The sequence below is a fragment of the Salvelinus namaycush genome, chromosome 27 (genome assembly GCF_016432855.1).
Source record: "Salvelinus namaycush isolate Seneca chromosome 27, SaNama_1.0, whole genome shotgun sequence".
NCBI classification, from domain to species: domain Eukaryota; kingdom Metazoa; phylum Chordata; class Actinopteri; order Salmoniformes; family Salmonidae; genus Salvelinus; species Salvelinus namaycush.
In genome coordinates, this window is record NC_052333.1 from 39,435,279 (window position 1) to 39,455,935 (window position 20,657).

The window sequence follows — 20,657 nt, forward strand, 5'->3', positions numbered from 1 at the left end:
TGTTTCATTCAATGTATGGACAGTAGAGTAGACTAAGTATAAGTTGCAGGAGCCACTTGATACCTTGCCCTATGATTGATAGCCACCCCCATGGCCCTTGCTATCCGGGACCCTTGGGCCCCATTGAAGTTGAAATGTTAATGGTAAGGTTACAGTAACAGCTACCTTTAAGGTTAGCGTTGGGGTTTAGGTTAGGGACGTCCCAAAGATTCCAGATTGCATTGTAAAACGGAACGCCTTGTGTGTCCATCCCTACCTCAGCGTTGAAAGTGGTCCGTTCTAGACTGCTCCATAACCTGAAATTAAAGGGGTGCTAATCAAGAAATGAACAAATTAATTATATCATGTGTGCTATTTACTACACAAAATAAATCAGTTAAACTACACTTAAAATGATTGAGAAGTGTTATTACGTCTATTGTTAATCTAGATGCATAAAGTGACTTTAATTAGGAAACTCGTTTTAGGACAACCCTACTTTCCCTCTGAGTTGTAATGTTCCCGGATGCGCGTCTCTCCTGCCTGGCCCTCTTTGTCCGGCGGCGACAGTAGGCCGTGATTAATATGGCAAAATGTGCGTGTTTGTATCAATTATTATTTTAAGCTGTACCACAACAGAAAGCATATACCGTGTGAGGACTGGTATATCGGCAATGACACACTGGAGAGGTTCATATTAACGACTACAGAGCAAGCAACGGAGAAAGGGTATAGTTTGCTTCCCAATAACGCTAACAGGCTAGCTAGCTAACGTTAATCAACATTTTATTAACTAGAGACCGGTTATTTTGTGCCGCTGGCTATCATAGAGGCGAAATGTGTAAATTAAACAAATTGAATGTAGGTTATTCATTGTTGTAAATCATAATCTACATGTAATCTATAAAAAAAAACATAGTTAACTAACGACTAATGTTACCCAAATGTGATAGCTAACGTTGCTATCCAGCTAGCTAGCTTAATTGCTAACGTTACACATCTGTAAGTGATCATTTTTAGAGGGAGGAGGGGGGAGTGTTCAGTTTCATTCAGCCCGGCTCTTCATTTTGTACAAGCTGGCTGCTGAAAGTAACCCTGGCTAGCCACAGTTTTTGAGCAAGTGTGTTGGCCAGCAGACCCCGTGACAGTCAAAGTGTGGGGAACAAGATATCGAGTTGTAAATTGCAAGGGAAGACGCACATTACTTATCTATCTATAGAAACTGTCCTCAAATCCAAAGACTGTTTGACTCCACTTTCTAGTATTGCTCGGGTCCAAATTCTCAAGACTATTCGTAATTTTACATTTTTCTTACATGATATGAACGGTGACATTGCACAGCACCAACAGTCATATTAATGGCTGCCGAATCGGGGAGACTCCTGGCAGGACAAGGCCAAGGAAAGCGAGGCAAAGGTAGGATTTTGATCATTTATCCATCCCGTCTGTCTCAGATAGTTACCACTGCTGCAAATCCACGTGTCTACAGGACTGTAGTCAGTTGTTCTGTCTTTTTACACGAGATACTAATGGTATGTTAAGCAGTATGAGGTGTTTTTATGTATATCTATATATTTTTTTTTTTGTGAGTGCATCACCTGGTAGACGGCTAGTAATGGCTGTTCAACAGTCTGATGGCCTGGTAATAGAAGCTGTTTTTATTCTCTGTCTTTGCTCTAATGCACCTGTGCTGACTCCATCTGTCTGAATGTAGCTGAGTGAACAGTCTGTGGCTTGGGTGACTGTGGTCCTCACCTCCACACACTGTCCTCATGCCAGTCAGTCAGGAATGTTGTTTCTGTCCACTCCTGGTTCTGGACTTTGATCTTTACATCTGGTTTCTGTGTTACAAATGTACAGTATTGCGTTGTATTTATTGCAATGTCAACATGGTTAATCTTCACACTACTTACTCCAAACCCACCCTCACAAAAAGCATTTCTTAGGGAATGAGGAAAAATAGACAATGTGTATGTTCATCTGTAAACCGGAAAGATACTGCTAGAATGTCCCTCTTTATCTCTCATGTTCTCCTCTTTGTCTTCCCCTCTTTAGGTGGACAGATGAAGAGCCCAGAGAAGAAGAAGAGGAAATCCAATGCTCAGGTAACGACTGCCTTGGCGATTCTGATCTGAAGACATTCTTCCTTAATGTAAACATGTTTGCCGTGTTTGACTGGTGGGCTTGTCTGGGAGAAGGTTTTACTTGTTGTGTTCACTTTTTCTTGTGCTGGTCTTATGATTTGTTACACATTTAAGCATGATCTAAACTTAAGTAAAAAAAAATGTGTGGTAACATAGTTGACCACTTGTTACATCGATCAGTGGTTTCACTAGTTTACTATTCAACCATTCTACACTATGTGTAGCTTCTCTGCTCTTACCAAACTCACCTCGTTCAATCTCAATAATCCATTCTCTCTTGTCTCTACTCATTGTGTGTTTCAGGGGCCTGGTGGTGCGTTCTCCCACCTCTCTGAGTTTGCGCCACCTCCCACCCCCATGGTGGACCACCTGGTTGCCTCCAACCCTTTTGACGATGACTTTGGCCCCCCGTCACTGCCGTCCCGACCCGGTGGGGCTGGAGGTCCAGGAGGGGGTCCCTTCCTCCCCAGCCCCGGGGCAGGTGGAGGAGGAGGGCCGTATGGGGGTGGAGGCAGGATGGGCCCCGGGGGCATGGGCTTCATGGGGGGCCCCGGAGGACCCGTAGGAGGCCCTGGAGGTCCAGGTCGGAGACCGCCTTTCGGCCCAGGACCACCCAACGCAGGACCGCACCACCAGCTGGGCTTTGGGGGAATGCCTGGCTTCGGGGGTGGAGGTGGTGGAGGAGGTTTCCCTGGGCCTGGGGGTCCGTCGCAATTTAACATGCCCCCCAATTTCAGTCCCCCCATGCACCCTGGACCGGCGTTCAACCCCATGCTGTCCCCTGGTGGTATGGGGGGTCCTGGAGGAGGGGGGCCACCGCACCCTCGGTTTGGGATGCCCCCGCAGCAACAGCACGGACAGGGTGGGCACCCCTTCAACAGCCCCCCTTTAACAGGTGGCGGAGGCCCCAGGGGACCCCCCCATGGCCCCATGAACCCCATGGGGGGCATGCCTGGAGGGATGAACATGATGGGGGCCATGGGAGGTGGCCCCGGAGGAAACATGGGAGGGACGCCAAGTCTACCCCCTCAAGGACAGTTCCCTCCTTCACAAGATGGGCCCTACCCAGGCCCCAGCCCCCCGGGCCCAGGAAATGAGGATGGGAAGAACTTTGGTGGAGGCGGGCCCCAGTCTGGGCCTCCTCAGCAGCAGCAGCCTAATTTAAACTCCTCTGGTCCCCCAGGTCCCAACAACACTCCCCCCGGGCCTCCCAACTCTGGCCCTCCCCAGCCTGGAGGAGGCTTCCCTGGACACCCTGACCAGCATCCCAACCCCAACACACCCGGCCAGCCCCCCTCAGCACCGCCCCAGCCCAACCCTAACTCCTCCCCCACCGGCCCCCTCAACGGATCCCAGCCTCAGCAGCTGCCGCCGAATCAGCTGCAGGGGCCCAACTCTACCAACACTCCCTCTTCCAATAACCCGTCCCAGCAGCAGTCGACTCTGCCCAATTCTGCCCCCGGCTCCACCCCTTACAACCAGCAGAACAACGCTCCTGGTGGATGCCCCATGCCCAATGCTCCCCCCAACTCTGCCCAGAACAACTTGACCAACAGTGGGGGCAACACCCCCGCCAGCAACCCTAACCCCCCTTCCAACTCCACTCCCAACACCCAGTCTCCGCTGCCCCCCGGCCCCGCCAACACCTCCACGGGCCCAGGCGCCGGTCCAGGAAAGCTGGGGGGCCCGGGCATGGTGTTCCCCTGTGGCTTCTGCCTGTCAGAGGTGCACGATGACCAGGATGCCATCTTGTGCGAGGCTTCGTGCCAGCGCTGGTTCCACCGTGACTGCACGGGCCTGACTGAGCCGGCCTACGGGCTGCTGACCCGGGAGAGCTCTGCCGTCTGGGCCTGCGACTTCTGCCTCAAAACCAAGGAGATCCAGGCTGTGTACGTCCGCCAGGGCCTGGGCCAGCTGGTGGCTGCCAATGAAGGCTGAGGAACTGGAGGCGGAGGAGGAGAGACTGGGAGGGGTGCAGGGGAAGAGACAATGACTGCTCTGATCTCTCTCACCCAACCTTATCTGATAAGCCGTTTACAATGCCCAAATCTCTCTTTTACATACATAAACACACTTACACCCACTGGCCAGTTTATTGGGTACAGGAAAACGGATCGCTCCTATAGACAATGAGTCATGTGGCCGTGGCTTGCCATGTAAAGTAGGCAGACCGGCATCGAGTCATTCAGTTACTGTTCGATTGAACGTTAGAATGGGTAAAACAAGTGACCTAAGCAAGTGACTTTGAGCGTAGTATGATTGTCGGTGCCGGGCGCACCGGATCCAGGATCACAGACTCCCTCCTGGGCTTTTCACGCACAACAGTGTCTAGGGTTTACCGAGAATGGTGTGACAAACAAAACATCCAGAATCGTGCAAGCTATCAGGTGGGCCACTAACAGACAAATAACGGCGCAGTACAACAGTGAAGTGCAGAATGGCATCTCGGAACCCACAACTCATCAATCCTTGTCAAGGATGGGCTGTTGCAGCAGATGACCACACCGGGTTCCACTCCTATCAGCTAAAAACAAAAAGAAGCAACTTCAGTGGGCACGTGATCACCAACATTGGACAATTGAGTGGAAAACATTTCATGGAACATTCAGGCTGTTCTGGAAGCAAAGCTGTGTACGACCCGGTACTAGATGTGTGTACCTAATAAACTGGCTAGTGAGTACATGAAGCACTTTTAGTGACTCTTTTGGACTGAACAACTGATTTCCCCATACATGACAATGCCCTGTCCACATTATCCCCCCCCCCCCAGACATTTGGCCTGGCGACAAGCAAAGCACTGACACCAACACACTACCTCATACTTTGTGACTGACCAACACAGACTCCTCACTGACAGACTGACTTGACTGACCCCTGGTGGGAGCGTGGTCATCTTACTTACATACATACATACATGCATACATACCTGGTTTTGACCCAGAGTAGATGAATCCAAAGGAGACCCAGGCCACTCCTCAATGTACTAGACTGTCCTCCCACCCACACCTCCAGAGAGAAAAGAATGGCGCCACAGAAAAATTTGTAGATATGCAGCCTGAACGTTTGCCCAAAACACGCCTCTGTCCATCTTGGAATGCAGGAGAATCAACCAATGAACAAAAAAATGTAATTATATTATGTCTTGGATATGTCAATGGACTTTTTGTTTTTATACATTGAATCAACCATTTTTATATCTATTCTTCACTGGACACAGAAGTTGTGATATCAGTGCTGTTGGATGGTGTTGGAATAGCTACAAGTAGTGACATCATGGTCATATCCAATGTGTGTACTAGTCTTTTGGGAATGCATGTGAACAAATGCAGTAACTTTGTCCAATCTGTTTTTATTTGTAATTTGGTCTCTGCTAGAGGCCTCGAAGTAGACCAAATAACAGAGCGAAAAATATCAATGTTCATATTATTGTCATGTCAGGTGTTTGTAATTTTCCTTCTTAAAAAAAAACAAAAAAACATTCTGTCCAAGTTGCCTTTTTCTCACCCCATTCACATTTTTTGTACTGCTATCTGCTGTATAATAATGTGCTCTACTCAGGCGCCCTCTGGTGGGAACCTGAGGGACTGACCAGCAGCCCACACAGGGGGGGGGGGAAGGTACTGAACTCTGAAGAAGTAAAGAGAATTGTTTTTGTACTCGCCCTTGTCAAATCTTTTTATTTGTGGCTTTTGTTGTATTAAACATGAGGATACACTAAACCTGCTAAAACATATGCTGCTACTCTAGTCTAGTTACTTCAAATTGTCTAATGGCAGTACCAGGGTTGAGTCATTTCCCTTTCAAATCAGTCAATTCAGGAAGTAAACTGAAATATACATTTTCCTTTAAAAAAAATCCTACATTGGCATACGATCATATCTATCCATGGGAATAATTTGGAAAAGATTTCCAAAATTAAAATGTTTTCCTTACAGTCTTATGTCCAACAACAAAAAAATTTAAGTATGTTTTTTGCTCAAAGAACTTGGGGGGCCAGTACGGGAACCCAGCCCTAGGCAGATGGGTTGCCTCCCACAATGTTCTGACATACAGTACATATAGTGCTGTTGCCCTAGGTCTGGGATTTCTGAGAGTGATTTGAGTGAATATATATTTTTTTTTTACCCAAACCCTGGACGTTACTGACCAACCCTCACATGAGCATTGATAACCATTATGCTATTTCCATCCTTCAGTGTCTATCTTGGGGATTATAACCATCTAAATGCACTCTTGATGTCTGAGAAACAGAATTTTGTTCTGCGGAAATGTATGAGTTCATAACTTTCCACTGATGCGTAACAATCCAACGGAATTTATTTTTGGTAATAGGCGAGCTATGAAGAAATGTCATCATGTTAATGAGATTTGTTTATTACCATGGCATGATGTAAGTAGTCTATGGGCCAGGAGAATCTGCACTCCAACAACTATATTACCATTCATGACCAAAAACTAAATGAACCCTTAGTTGCATTCATGCAAAAATCACCTCAAATCCATACCTGATATGGTCACAGGGGAACTGCAAACTTATCAAATCAGATTGTATTCGTCACATGCGCCGAATACAACAGGTGTAGTAGACCTTAGTGAAACGTTTGCTGACAAGCCCTTAACCAACAATACTTTGAGAAGGAAAAAATAGACAAAAAATATAAATAATAAACAGCAGCAGTAAAATAACAATAGCGAGGCTATATACAGGGGGTACCAGTACAGAGTCAATGTGCGGGGGCACCGGTTAGTCAAGGTAATTGAGGTAATATGTACACATAGGTAGAGTTAAAGTGACCATGCATAGATAAACAGTGTAGCAGCAGTGTAAAACTAGGGTCTGGGTAGCCATGTGATTAGCTGTTCAGGAGTCTTATGGCTTGGGGGTAGAAGCTGTTAAGAAGCCTTTTGGACCTGGACTTGGCGCTCCGGTACCGTTTGCCGTGCGGTAGCAGATAGAACAGTCTATGATTAGGGTGGCTGGAGTTTTTGACAATTTTTAGGGCCGCCTTCTGACACAGCCTGGTATGGAGTTCCTGGATGGCAGGAAGCTTGGCCCCAGTGAGGTACTGGGCCGTACGCACTACCCTCTAGTGCCTTGCGGTCGGAGGCCGAGCAGTTGCCATACCAGGCAGTTATGCAACCAGTCAGGGTGCTCTCGATGGTGCAGCTGTAGAACCTGTTGAGGATTCACATTGAGAGAGAGGTTGTGTGCCTGGCACCACATAGCCTATGGGGAGGTCAGAGACCTGGCCGTCTCATCGTTGTTGGTGATCATGCCTATGTAACGGATGTGAAATGGCTAGCTAGTTAGCGGTGGTGCGCGCTAATAGCCTTTCAATCGGCTTCGTGGGTGACTGTTGTTGATGTGTGCAGAGGGTCCCTGGTTCGCGCCCGGGTCGGGGCGAGGGGACGGACTAAAGTTATACTGTTACATTGGTGCCGTGACCCGGATCACTGGTTGCTGCGGAAAAGGAGGAGGTCGAAAGGGGGGTGAGTGTAACGGATGTGAAATGTCTAGCTAGTTAGCGGTGGTGCGCGCTAATAGTGTTTCAATCGGTTACGTCACTCGCTTTGAGACCTTGAAGTAGTGGTTCCCCTTGCTCTGCAAGGGCCGCGGCTTTTGTGGAGCGATGGGTAACGACGCTTCGTGGGTGACTGTTGTTGATGTGTGCAGAGGGTCCCTGGTTCGCGCCTGAGTCGGGGCGAGGGGACGGACTAAAGTTATACTGCTACATTGAACGCTGTGCTATGGTGTTGAACGCTGTCAATGAATAGCATCCCCACATAGGTGTTCCTTTTGTCCAGGTGGGAAAGGGCAGTGTTGAGTGCAATAGAGATTGCATCATCTGTGGGGGTGGTATGCAAATTGGAGTGGGTATATGGTTTCTGGGATAATGGTGTTGATGTGAGCCTTGACCAGCCTTTCAAGGCTACAGGCAGGTTACCTTAGTGTTCTTGGGCACAGGGACTATGGTGGTCTACTTGAAACATGTTGTTATGACAGACTCAGTCAGGGACAAGTTGAAAATGTAGGTGAAGACACTTTTTTGTTTAACTAGGCAAGTCAGTTAAGAACAAATTCTTATTTACAATGACGGCATAGGAACAGTGGGTTAACAGCCTTGTTCAGGGGCAGAACAACAGATGCTTACCTTGTTAGCTCAGGGATTCGATCTAGTAACATTTCGGTTACTGACCCAACGCGCTAACCACTAGGCTACCTGCCGCCCAACTTGCCAGGTGGTCAGCGCATGCTCGGAGTACAGGACACTTTATATAATTGTGTAGCGTAAACACGCATGTTAAACTACTGCCAGATTTCTCCTGTTGTATTCAACTGTGATATTTAATTACAATATGAATTGTGATCAATCAATGATCATTGCTGATCAATACATGATCATATATCTCTAGACTATCTGAGAATAGCCCTACAACCTACTTTAGTCTAATGCAAATGAACCGCATTAATGTACTCATGTAGCCTGTAGCAAATGGAGCCATGGAGCGCAAATGGGCGTTAAATAATCGTAATAGATAGACCTTTGATTGGCAGCACTGTCCCGCCGATATAGAAAAGACCTTACATTCAATATGGGCCGCGCCAATCGGCTTGTTTCGAGGGCGGGGCGATATTATCTGACGTAGCCTACTGGCAAACAGGTTGCTTTAGCAGCGGCAGCAGCAGCCGGACCAGGAGGAGTTTGTTCATGTCTGCAGTGTATTGTGAAACATATTCTGGGCTACAACACCGCAAGTGAGCACACGCATCTCTCGATAATCAAAGGGTACTTTAGACGTCGCTTCTGATATCTCGCCTGGACCTTCCTCCATTCTAGCAGGTAAGAGTATAACAACGCGCCTGCATTCAGCGACGCTACTTATTTGCTCCAGTATATGCGTTAGAGACGTCAACGATAGCCTACGCGTCATAGCCTACTCATCGTCGACATTTGTAACGCACAGATACTGGGGTAGCCTACTTATTATTTGCTTAGGTTATTGTCTATTTGTTATTGGCGTCGGTCGGGGTCAGTAAAGGAACGCCAAAGGGAATTGTTGAATCGTTCGTATTAAATAGCCTCTCTGCATTTCGCTGATCAGCGTTTTGGAGAGCGAGCGTTCATTTGGGATAAGCACAGAGAGGACACCTGTGGCTTTGTGGTGCGTTGGCAGCAGTCTTACTTATACTCCGCTTTTCCTGGCCACAACTACAGACTGGTGATAGAAATCGTATTATCGAGCTGTAATTGTATGCATATTGACACGTAGCCTATAAACCGCATATAGGGGTCGATAGGCAATAGCAGCCTACCCTGAGCATTTTGTAGATAGAATAGTGAACACATATCTCCGTGTAGGTCGCAAGTGTTACGTGATACAGGCTGATATATCTGGTCATATTAGAGTCTCTTCCCGCTTCTCTTGTGGTCATCGTGCCACACACGCATCCCTAGTTTCGTTCACACGGATACTGGGTGGGTGGGTGTGACGCAATTAATTCGATGAGGTCAGGTGACAGTTAGTCTTTAGGCCCTCAATAATGCTTATTTTATTTGTCATAGGCCTATAACATAAACAGCATTTTTATATATATCTAAAAGCAACTGTCTGCTAAATAATAAGCTACGTGTGGATGTTCTGAGGAAATTTGAGAAATTATTATTGTTTCCCTAATTAGCAGAGTTTGCATGTGGTTATTCCTGTCACCTTATAAAGATTTTGAACATATGAAAATAATTCAGGTCAAATTGAGTTAGGCCTACTCTGTATGTTAACAATGACTCCTTTGAAGTTTACCTTTTTAAGATGGCACCAGAGAACAAGGCTGACATTTTACATATTCCTAACCAATAGTGTTTTTTGTTTGTTTCTTTGCGTTTAACTTTTTTTACCTATTTGATACATAATGTTGCTGCTACCTTCTCTTATGACAGAAAATAACTTCTGGGCATCAGAACTGCGATTACTCCCCAGGACTGGCAGAATCCTTATTTTCCTTTATTGAGTCCGACAAGCCCGACGTGAATGATATACTGCTTCCCCGGGAACAGGCCCAGACCAGATCCTGTCATTTGTGTGAAGAGAAGGTGGAGAAAAAGGGGTCAGAGGGCAAGCTGCCTTCTGAGAATTCGTAGGTGATCGAATAAACCCCCACTTCCTTCCATTCTGCTAGCAAATGTGCAATCTTTGGAAAATAAAATCGATGACCTATGCAGAAAATTAAACTACGACTGGGACATTCAAAACTGTAATATCTGATGCTTTGCGGAGTCGTCTCTGAACAACGAAATTATCAACATGGCTGGCTGGTTAACTTCTTCTGGCTGCAAGCCCGACGTCGGTACACTTATGACAACAGCCAGCTCAAGTGCAGGGCGCGAAATTCAAAATATATATTTTTTAAATATTTAACTTTCACACATTAACAAGTCCAATACAGCATTTGAAAGATAAACATCTTGTGAATCCAGCCAACATGTCCGATTTTTAAAATGTTTTACAGCGAAAACACCACGTATATTTATGTTAGCTCACCACCAAATACAAAAAAGGACAGACATTTTTCACAGCACAGGTAGCATGCACAAAGCCAACCTAACTAACCAAGAACCAACCAAACTAACCAAGAAACAACTTCATCAGATGACAGTCTTATAACATGTTATACAATAAATCTATGTTTTGTTCGAAAATGTGCATATTTAGAGCTGAAATCAGTGGTTACACATTGTGCTAAGGTAGCATCTTTTTCCTAGAACGTCCGGATATTTTTCTGACTCTCACATATTCTGACCAAATAACTATTCATAAACATTACTAAAAATACATGTTGTATAGGAAATTATAGATACACTAGTTCTTAATGCAATCGCAGTGTTAGAATTCTAAAAATAACTTCATTACGACATAAGGCTTACGTTATGGCGAGCGAGTGCCCAAAACCTGGGCGCAAAACTAATAGTACACAGTTCGACAGATATATGAAATAGCATCATAAAATGGGTCCTACTTTTGATGAGCTTCCATCAGAATGTTGTACAAGAGGTCCTTTGTCAAGAACAATCGTTGTTTGGATTTAGAACGTCCTTTTTCCCTCTTGAATTAGCAAGCGCACTAGCCAAGTGGCGCGAAGCTCTCCTTCCTGAACAAAGACACACAACGCAACACGCCTAACGTCCCGAATAAATTTCAATAATCTAATAAAACTATATTGAAAAAACATACTTTACGATGATATTGTCACATGTATCAAATAAAATCAAAGCCGGAGATAGTAGTCGCCTATAACGACAGCTTTTCAGAAGGCAATTCCAGGTCCATCCTCGTGCTTTCCAGAAAACAGGAAATGGGTGACACGTCATTCCAAGAGGATTTATTCCACCTCAGACCAAGATAAACACTCCATTTCTTCTCTCACTGCCTCTTGACATCTAGGGGAAGGTGTATGACGTGCATGTATACTAATACGTATCATGCCCATTTATAGGCAGGACCTAGAACAGAGGATAGTTTTCAGACTTTCCACTTCCTGGTCAGGAAGTTTGTGCCAAATGAGTTCTGTTTTACTCACAGATATAATTCAAACGGTTTTAGAAACTAGAGAGTGTTTTCTATCCAATAGTAATAATAATATGCATATTGTACGAGCAAGAATTGAGTATGAGGCCGTTTGAAATGGGCACCTTTTATCAGAGCTACTCAATACTGCCCCTGCAGCCAGAAGAAGTTCAACTCTGTATTGGCAGGACAGAACAGCGGCGTCTGGTAAGACAAGGGTGGCTGACTATATTTTTGTAAATAACAGCTGGTGCATGACATCTAAGGAAGTCTCGAGGTTTTGCTCGCCTGAGGTAGAGTATCTCATGATAAGCTGTAAAACTCTCTAGGTAGATAGTGTGGTCATCTGTATTTTTCATAGCTGTCTACATACCACCACAGACTGATGCTGGCACTAAGACCACACTGAATGAGCTGTATTCTGTGTGGTACCAGGACAACATCTCCCTCAACTTGATCAAGACAAAGGAGATGATTTTGGACTACAGGAAAATGAGGACAGAGCACGCCCCCATTCACATCGACGGGGCTGCAGTGGAGCAGGTTGAGAGCTTCAAGTTCATTGGTGTCCACATCACCAACAAACTATCATGGTCCGAGCACACCAAGACAGTTGTGAAGAGGGCAGAAAAAAATCTATTCCCCCGCAGGAGACTGAAAAGATTTGGCACGAGTCCTCAGATCCTCAAAAGGTTCTACAGCTGCACCATCGAGAGCATCCTGACTGGTTGCATCACTGCCTGGTATGGCAACTTTTCGGCCTCCGACCGCAAGGCACTACACATGGTAGTGCGTACGGCCCAGTACATCACAGGGGCTAAGCTTCCTGCCGTCCAGGACCTCTACACCATGGAGATGTCAAAGGAAGGCCCTAAAAATGGTCAGACTCCAGCCATCCTAGACAGACTGTTCTCTCTGCTACCCCACGGCAAGCGGTACCGGAGCGCCAAGTCTAGGTCCAAGATGCTTCTAAACAGCTTCTACCCCCAAGCCTGAACTCCTGAACATCTTATCAAATGGCTACCCAGACTATTTGCATTACCCCCCCCCCCCCCTCTTTTACATGGCTGCTACTCTGTTGTTATCTATGCATAGTCACTTTAATAACTCTACCTACATGTACATATTACCTCAACTAACCGATGCCCCTGCACATTGACTCTACCGGTACCCCCCTGTGTATAGTCTCTCTATTGTTATTTTACTGCTGCTCTTTAATTACTTGTTACTTTTATTTCTTATTCTTACTCATTTTTTTAAAACTGCATTGTTGGTTAAGGCTAGGTGTCCCGCTAACTGGAGGGCGCGCAATTCAAATAAATAATCATAAATCATAAATCATCACGTGTCTTATATCGGCTGAAAGCTTAAATTCTTGTTAATCTAACTGCTAACTCCAATTTACAGTAGCTGTGCCCCTCTACTAGAGGTCGACCGATTATGATTTTTCAATACCGATACCGATTATTGGAGGACAAAAAAAGCCGATACCGATTAATTGGCCGATTTATTTAAAAAAAAAAAAAATAATAATAATTTTATATATATATCATACACACACACACACACACACACATTTTTGTAATAATGACAATTGCAACGATACTCAATGAACACTTTTATTTTAACTTAATATAATATATAAATACACACACACAGCTCTGAAGTGACAATGATACTGAAGAGTCTGCTTAGGAGACAAATACTCTCAACTGTTTGAATAAAAATAGAGTTTAAGTTACCTGTGATGAGTGTTGAAAACAAACTTTAATTTCTATATGCAGGAAATCCTATTTTAATAATGGGCATGGTAAGAATTGACAACCAAAGTGCGAGTCATAATTCCCATGACACCTAAGCAAAATCTGAAAAGCGGTTCCTTCATTTATTCCATAGGATATTTTTAGATTCACTTAAAATAAGGTCTGTGTTTCGTGTAGGCTTACATCACCGTGCCAATTTTATAACTGTGTAGATATCCATAGGACAAGGTAACTCTGATCAACATTGGCTAAATATAAGCAAAGATTAAAAAAATGTGTAGAGTGGATTTATGAAAATATGTTGACAAACGTTACCTTATCCTAGTGAGATTTACACGGGTATCAAAACGTCGAAGCGGTTTAAGCCTGCACGAAACACAGACCTTATTTGAAGTAGATCAAGACATTCTCTATGGAAGACATGAACGGTGAAATAACGAAGGAACCCCTGTCAAGTTCAGCCGCAAGTTATTACAGGAATTATAACGCGTCGACTATTTCTCTCTAAACCATATACCTTTGACTAATCCGGAAACTATCACCTCAAACAAAACGTTTATTCCGTTCCGTATTTTATCTAACGGGTGGCATCCATGAGTCTAAATATTCCTGTTACATTGCACAACCTTCAATGTTGTCATAATTACGTAAAATTCTGGCAAATTAGTTTGCAAAAAGCCAGGCGGCCCAAACTGTTGCAAATACCCTGACTATGCGTGCAATGAACGCAAGAGAAATGACACAATTTCACCTGGTTAATATTGCCTGCTAACCTGGATTTCTTTTAGCTAAATATGCATATATACTTGTGTATTGATTTTAAGAAAGGCATTGATGTTTATGGTTAAGTACACATTGGAGCAATGACAGTCATTGATTGATTGTTTTTTATAAGATAAGTTTAATGCTAGCTAGCAACTTACCTTAGCTTACTGCATTCGCTAACAGGCAGGCTCCTCGTGGAGTGCAATGTAATCAGGTGTTAGAGCATTGGACTAGTTAACTGTAAGGTTGCAAGATTGGATCCCCCGAGCTGACAAGGTTAAAAATCTGTCTTTCTGCCCCTGAACGAGGCAGAACGTTCCTAGGCTGTCATTGAAAATAAGAATGTGTTCTTAACTGACTTGCCTAGTTAAATAAAGATTAAATAAAGGTGTAAAAAAATACAAATATATATATTTTTTTTTAAATCGGCAAATCGGTGCCCAAAAATACCGATTTCCGATTGTTATGAAACCTTGAAATCGGCCCCGATTAATCGGTCGACCTCTACCCTCTACTAAAACTTTTATTTCTTGTTCGTTTTTGAATTTACAAGCCTGAAACCTTGAACATAGACTGCTGACACCCTGTGGAAGCCATATGAATTGCATCCAGGGAGTGTTATGTGTTATATTCTCCTACATTATTTAAACATTTCTACAAACTTCTTCAAAGTGTTTTCTTTCCAATGGTACCAATTATATGCATATCCTGGCTTCAGGGCCTGAGCTACAGGCAGTTTACTTTGGGCATGTCATTCAGGCAGGAAGTAGAGAAAAAGGTGCCTAGCCCTAAGAAGTTTAGTAAGTAATCATTTCACTGTATGGTCTACACCTGTTGTATTCGGCACATGTGACAAAGATTTGATTTGCTGGTGTAGCCTGTATTATGATAATATAGTTTCCCTGTAAAAATTCACCACAACACTTCACTATCACCTGGGCATGATGATACCTGTGTCCTCTTCTAATCTTCCTTTCATATCTCTTCCAATCTGATAGGAGAATGGGTGCAGTGTTGGAGGGTGAAGTGTTGCTACCAGTAGGCTACATTTTAACACAAATTCTAAGCAAATTGTGTTAGTACAGTGAACTTGGCTTAAAACCTGTGCTTAAGGGCTGACATTCATAGCTCAATAGAAAGTGTATGGTTAAACAGATACGTAGAGCTACAATGAGAAACTGGTTAAACAGATACGTAGAGCTACAATGTGAAACTTTCACTGCAATGTTGTTTTACACAACCCAGCCTGCCCATCCCACTTTGCCCAAACCCATTCTCTCCCAGTACTGAAGTAGTGTGAACAGTATTGATTGGCTGTGGATTGACAGTACGGTTGTCATGGTTGAAGAACACTGCTAGATCGATATGTTTAATTGTGCAAAAGTGGTCTGGGATCCCAGAGTAAATCCAAAAGGCGTATTTGGAGGACATCTGAATATAAGTAGTGATGAGATTAGATCATTGCTTCCTGGGTCGAATCTAGATTTGTTTTGTCTTACAGAAAAGTGGCTTCATAGTAACATTTTAATTAATATGATTGATGTTGCTGGATACAAATGTTTTAAAGAGAGAGAACCACTGGGAGAGAATGGGGTGTTTTGATATACATCAAGGACTCCATTAAGTGCAAAGAAGTGCTCCTGGGAAGTGAGCCACCTATGGAATGTCTTGGTGTAAATGTGTTCCTGTCATCACAAATGCATTTTTATATTCTAGTTGGGTATAATCCCCCTGGATGTGATGTACAATATTATGCAAAATTAGAAGAACTACTTAAATCTCTTAAATCCAAGTCTGCATGGCTGGTTTTTGGGGACTTCAATATCAACTGGATGGACAACCCTGGCAAAAGTAGGCTTAAAGCAGTCATGACAAAACTAGATATCTGTCAAATGGTTCATGGGCCCACCAGAAATAGCCAGGCAAAGATTAATTTGATATTCACAAACTGAGCGGATTGAATTACAAAAACAAAGGCGTGCATCTTTCACTGGGGATGGGGGGACAGTGTGCTTTAGGACCATGTGGATGCCTCTGAGCGGTCGGGTAGGCTGTTTGGCGTGTTTATCTGACTGGATTTAGGACCGGGCTGTGTGAAGGCAACTTCTGGAAGGCTGGCTGGACCAGCACCGGAGAGTTGAGCATAGTTCAGTGTGAATGCATTGCGCTCTTTCACCAAGTAGTGAAAGGATGCAGAACAGAAAATGGCTACTCTTTAGTTGACTGATGTAGCTGGCCATGTAACTGCTGTTTAACTTAATTTTTTTCTGTTAACTAGTGTTTATTCGCAGTGCTGAGCTAGAATTGTAACTGACATGTGACGTCAGCTAATGTTTCATCCTTTCTCGACTGAGATGAATGACAAGCTATGCTAGTGAGTAACTACCACAGCCAGGTCAGCACTAGCATCCCTATCTAACAGTAGTTAGAAAATTTATGGAAATGTTTGAACTTTGTTTTGTCCTGTTTCAGAAGTAAATTAACTTGGCAAGTGGGAGAGAGCTGGCCAAAAATTGGGATTACATTAACTATTATTTTTTTTCCTCAATCAAACTAGACCTGAATCAAACGATGAAACCATCGGTGTAACGATTGAAGATTGATTTTCTGTTTTCTCAGTGCAATGTTAGTTGTATTAGTCATTATGTCAATGTAACGTGATTGATCTGTCAGTTTCCCTAGCTAATTCCCTTCTTTTCACACTGACACAGTAACAAACAGCTCTAACATTGCAGGCTTCACTGTCATGGTGCACAGTAGAGGTCTGCGCAGACCGATATCTTCATCCCACCCACACCTGCTGGATTTCTATCGACTACCACCCGCTTCCGCAAGAACTGGTCCCAAACCCAACCGCAGTCCTGCAATGTTATTTTATGTATATCTGACACAGCTCAGAGTCCTATAGGATATACCCTACATTTTTTAGGAGGACGATTTGCAGGCAAAGACAAATGAATGGGTAATAAATACTTATTGAAAATGAAAAGGCGCAATGCTCGCTCACCATAGTAGCCTAACCTATGTGCGCGTTGTGCCGTTTTCAATGATTAAATGTTTTGATTGCACTTCGACTTACGTTGGTTGAGCACCCTTCACTTCTTTTCATTATCCATATTTATTTACAGACACTAGTAATCATATTTAAGTTTTTTCATATTCACGGTAACTGCAATGTGATTGTGCAGTATATTCAGTGAAATGAAACAAAGTTCCATCTTGCATTGATGGGTAGACATTCAGTAGCTACAGGACAGCAGTTTAAGCTTAAAGCTACGGTCCTGGATCTGGGATTAATGGTAATTTCAATTATTGAACCATTGATTCTGTTCTGGGTTAATATAATGTATAAATGTACACCAAGGTCATTCTTTGTCACGCCTCATTTTAGGAGGATTAGATGTTGATAGGGGTCTCAGCAGGGTCAGGCAGCCAGGGAAGACCAGTCTGTCCAATGTTTGCTGGATTGTCCAGATCCTATTTTATGGAAGTCTTGACAAACCTCAAGTTGATTTCCAAACTTTATGAAGGGTCGATCGAGGCTTTTCCCGATGACACAAAACCATGTAAAACAAAACCTGTGAGGAAGACCTGGGAGACGCTGTTGATGATGAATGGGTACAGATATATTAGAATGCCCAGACATGTTCATATAATCTCAGCTGTAAATGACTGCAGTTTAAGAACCTCCATAGAACGTTCTATATGCCAGTGAAATTGAAAATCATGCACTCAGAAATATGATTATTCTGCTGGAGGTGTAAAGCACAAGGGGACATACAGTTGAAGTCGGAAGTTTACATGCACTTAGGTTGGAGTCATTAACTCGTTTTTCAACCACTCCACAAATTTCTAATTAACAAACTAGTTTTGGCAAGTCGGTTAGGACATCTACTTTGTGCATGACAGAAGTAAGTTTTCCAACAATTGTTGACAGATTATTTCACTTAATTCACTGTATCACAATTCCAGTGGGTCAGAAGTTACATACACTAAGTTGATTGTGCCTTTAAACAGCTTGGAAAATGTCAGAAAATTATGTAATGGCTTTAGAAGCTTCTGATATCATTTGAGTCAATTGGAGAGGTACCTGTGGATGTATTTCAAGGCCTGCCTTCAAACTCAGTGCCTCTTTGCTTGACATCATGGGAAAATCAAAGGAAATCCTAACTGACCTAAGACAGGGAATTTTTACTAGGATTAAATGTAAGGAAGTGTGAAAAACTGAGTTTAAATGTATTTGGTAAGGTGTATGTAAACTTCCGACTTCAACTGTATGTTGTGTTCTTGTGAAGGCTGGCTGAATTCCGGCAAAGAGTAAGTTCTTTTCTCAGCATGTCTACAGGTTCTCTCTTCTCCAAGTTTTTGTTTGCTGGGAAATGTTGATACTGGAGAGCCTCACTGTCTTAAGTCAGTTAGGATCACCACTTTATTTTAAGAATGTGAAATGTCAGAATAATAGTAGAGAAGGATTTATTTATGCAATTATCAGAAGAAATTGTACAACATAGCATTTATGTTGGCTATTAAATGAATTGCCATTGATTGGAAGGTTATTGGTTATCCAGCCACAATGCATGGAAGAAATATAAAGTTATGTACAATATCACTAGATTTGTTTTAAAGATTAAGGGTATACTGTGCAACTTTCATAAGGTCTGGCTGGATGCCTTATATGGAATACTGTGCAACAAAAGGAGTCTGTATTTGAAGACATGCCCACGTCAGTGGCGATACCTATTTACGCAATCCCTAGCTGCTGGGCTGCTCAGTCCTTTCCCTGGGAGTCTGCCGTACTGTTGTCACTCTGGCCTTGGCCTAACACACCTGAAACCAATGAATGTTTCACTAAGATCCTAAAGCTGATTGGGGTGTGTTGGGGCAGGACGGGGTGACCCAGCTATAATGTGTGCAAGTAAAAATAACTATACAGTACTATTAGGCCTATGTTATGAATTATATGGAGGGTGTACTGTGTACTACAATGTTTTCGATTTAAAATGTTTTTACCTAAATCAGGGATTGTGCATGGCACAATCGTTCCTCCAGAAGGTAGTCAATCACATTTTTCCCACTGAGCTTTGTCGATTAGCGCCTGATAAATTCAGGGCAGCAATATATTTGAGAGCAGTAGCAACATATTTGCAGTTGTCCATGGCTAACGTTATATTTTTCAAAAAACTGCAGTAGAAAGGATTATGTACACATAACGAGCAGCTCATTTTATAGACCCGATGCTACACCACAGACCAATCTGAAACTCCAGCCCACTCATTATCTCAGCCAATCATGGCTAGCAGGAAGGTCCCTTCCTTTTTCTTTGGCTAAACCAACTAGGCTCTGAATTCTTTTTTTATTTTGTTTATTTTTATATATTTTCTCCCTAATTTCGTGGTATCCAATTGGTAGTAGTTACAGTCTTGTACAGATGGCATAAAAATGTATTAAGGCACATGAAAGTTCACATGTTCAAGAAAACGATTATTTTATGTTCAAATGGCTCCTGTGAATTTGTGACTTGCGACATATGCCTAGTTTCCTGAAACAGGTCACATATCAATTCATGTTGTTAATGAAATGATTCCCTCCTATAGGACAAATTGTCAATAAGTATCAAACATGTGGAAAGGTACTCATGGGAAAGCACAACGGGCCCGGGGCCGGTTTCCCAAATGCATCTTATTAAAGCTAATTTCATTGTTAGAACCATAGGATCCTTAAATTGCTTCACTCAGAGATCAGTGTAGAAAATGATGCTTCAAGATTAGAAGTAGGTCATGCAGAATTCTTAAATTCAATTAGGCACAGGATTTTTAAAGTAATTTTTGTGACATTGGTCAGGCTTCTCACCCACCTGATAAATCTGTCAATAAGAACTACAGTTTCCAGAGGGATGGAAAAGGGCGCTCTGACAGTCATGGAATTTTGGCCTGCCAAATGACCATGGTCACCGTAATAACCGTTTTGAATAGCAAAAAGGCGCACACTTTATCCTCCTCTGCTCCTGACTGCATGTGCTGCCATATGACTAGAACGGGCGTCCCCATTCAAGCCGATGGCGTAATGGGTGGACTGGCGGCCATTGCGAGTGTACCCATTGGTGCAAAGAAGGAAGTAAAATATGTGCTTGGATTCAGAGCTGCCAATTCTCACACATTGGTCATGAGACACACATTTGACTCTTCATGCTCTCACTCAACACCTCTTATATCTCACGCATTGAAAGTACTGCTTTTATTTGTCTAATTAGTCCATTGTCAATGCGTACATTTGTATTTATTTTTAAATCAGAGCGCCTGCAAGTGTAATCATATTTGATTACATACTTTGAAAATGAATTGCGGCTGTATTTTTCCAGCCATTCACCATGGACAGTTAAATAAGTCATACAAATAATCATTGGATATTAAATGCTCCAGGCCTCAAATATAATTTGACAATTTAT

At 43.3% G+C, this 20,657-nt stretch overlaps 2 protein-coding genes across 3 annotated transcripts in view; both read left to right on the plus strand.

The window, feature by feature from the left end:
* Nucleotides 1-533: 533 nt before the first annotated feature.
* LOC120022493 (pygopus homolog 2-like) lies at nucleotides 534-5,834 on the plus strand. Of its 2 annotated transcripts, XM_038966418.1 has the most exons (4): nucleotides 534-708; nucleotides 1,321-1,395; nucleotides 2,035-2,084; nucleotides 2,427-5,834. In XM_038966418.1, exons 2-4 carry the CDS (start codon nucleotides 1,338-1,340, stop codon nucleotides 4,059-4,061), a joined length of 1,743 nt encoding a protein of 580 aa, XP_038822346.1. In that variant the 5' UTR covers nucleotides 534-708; nucleotides 1,321-1,337; the 3' UTR covers nucleotides 4,062-5,834. The 2 variants fall into 2 exon arrangements, with proteins under 2 accessions (XP_038822346.1, XP_038822347.1); XM_038966419.1 differs by having other exon boundaries at nucleotides 534-1,395.
* A 2,973-nt stretch (nucleotides 5,835-8,807) lies between these two features.
* Nucleotides 8,808-20,657, plus strand: part of cgnb (cingulin b) — a 58,585-nt gene continuing 46,735 nt past the window's right edge. The window contains exon 1 of the mRNA XM_038966857.1: nucleotides 8,808-8,965. The gene's annotated coding sequence lies outside the window, so the exon portion shown is untranslated. The remainder of the gene's footprint in view (nucleotides 8,966-20,657) is intronic.

Excerpts from the sequence above, each read along its gene's own strand:
- LOC120022493 (XM_038966419.1), top strand. The coding sequence starts at position 1,338 with ATGGCTGCCGAATCGGGGAGACTCCTGGCAGGACAAGGCCAAGGAAAG. Across the intron at positions 1,396-2,034 it reads CCAAGGAAAGCGAGGCAAAG|GTGGACAGATGAAGAGCCCA; the intron begins GTAGGATTTTGA and ends TCCCCTCTTTAG. Across the intron at positions 2,085-2,426 it reads AGAGGAAATCCAATGCTCAG|GGGCCTGGTGGTGCGTTCTC; the intron begins GTAACGACTGCC and ends TGTGTGTTTCAG.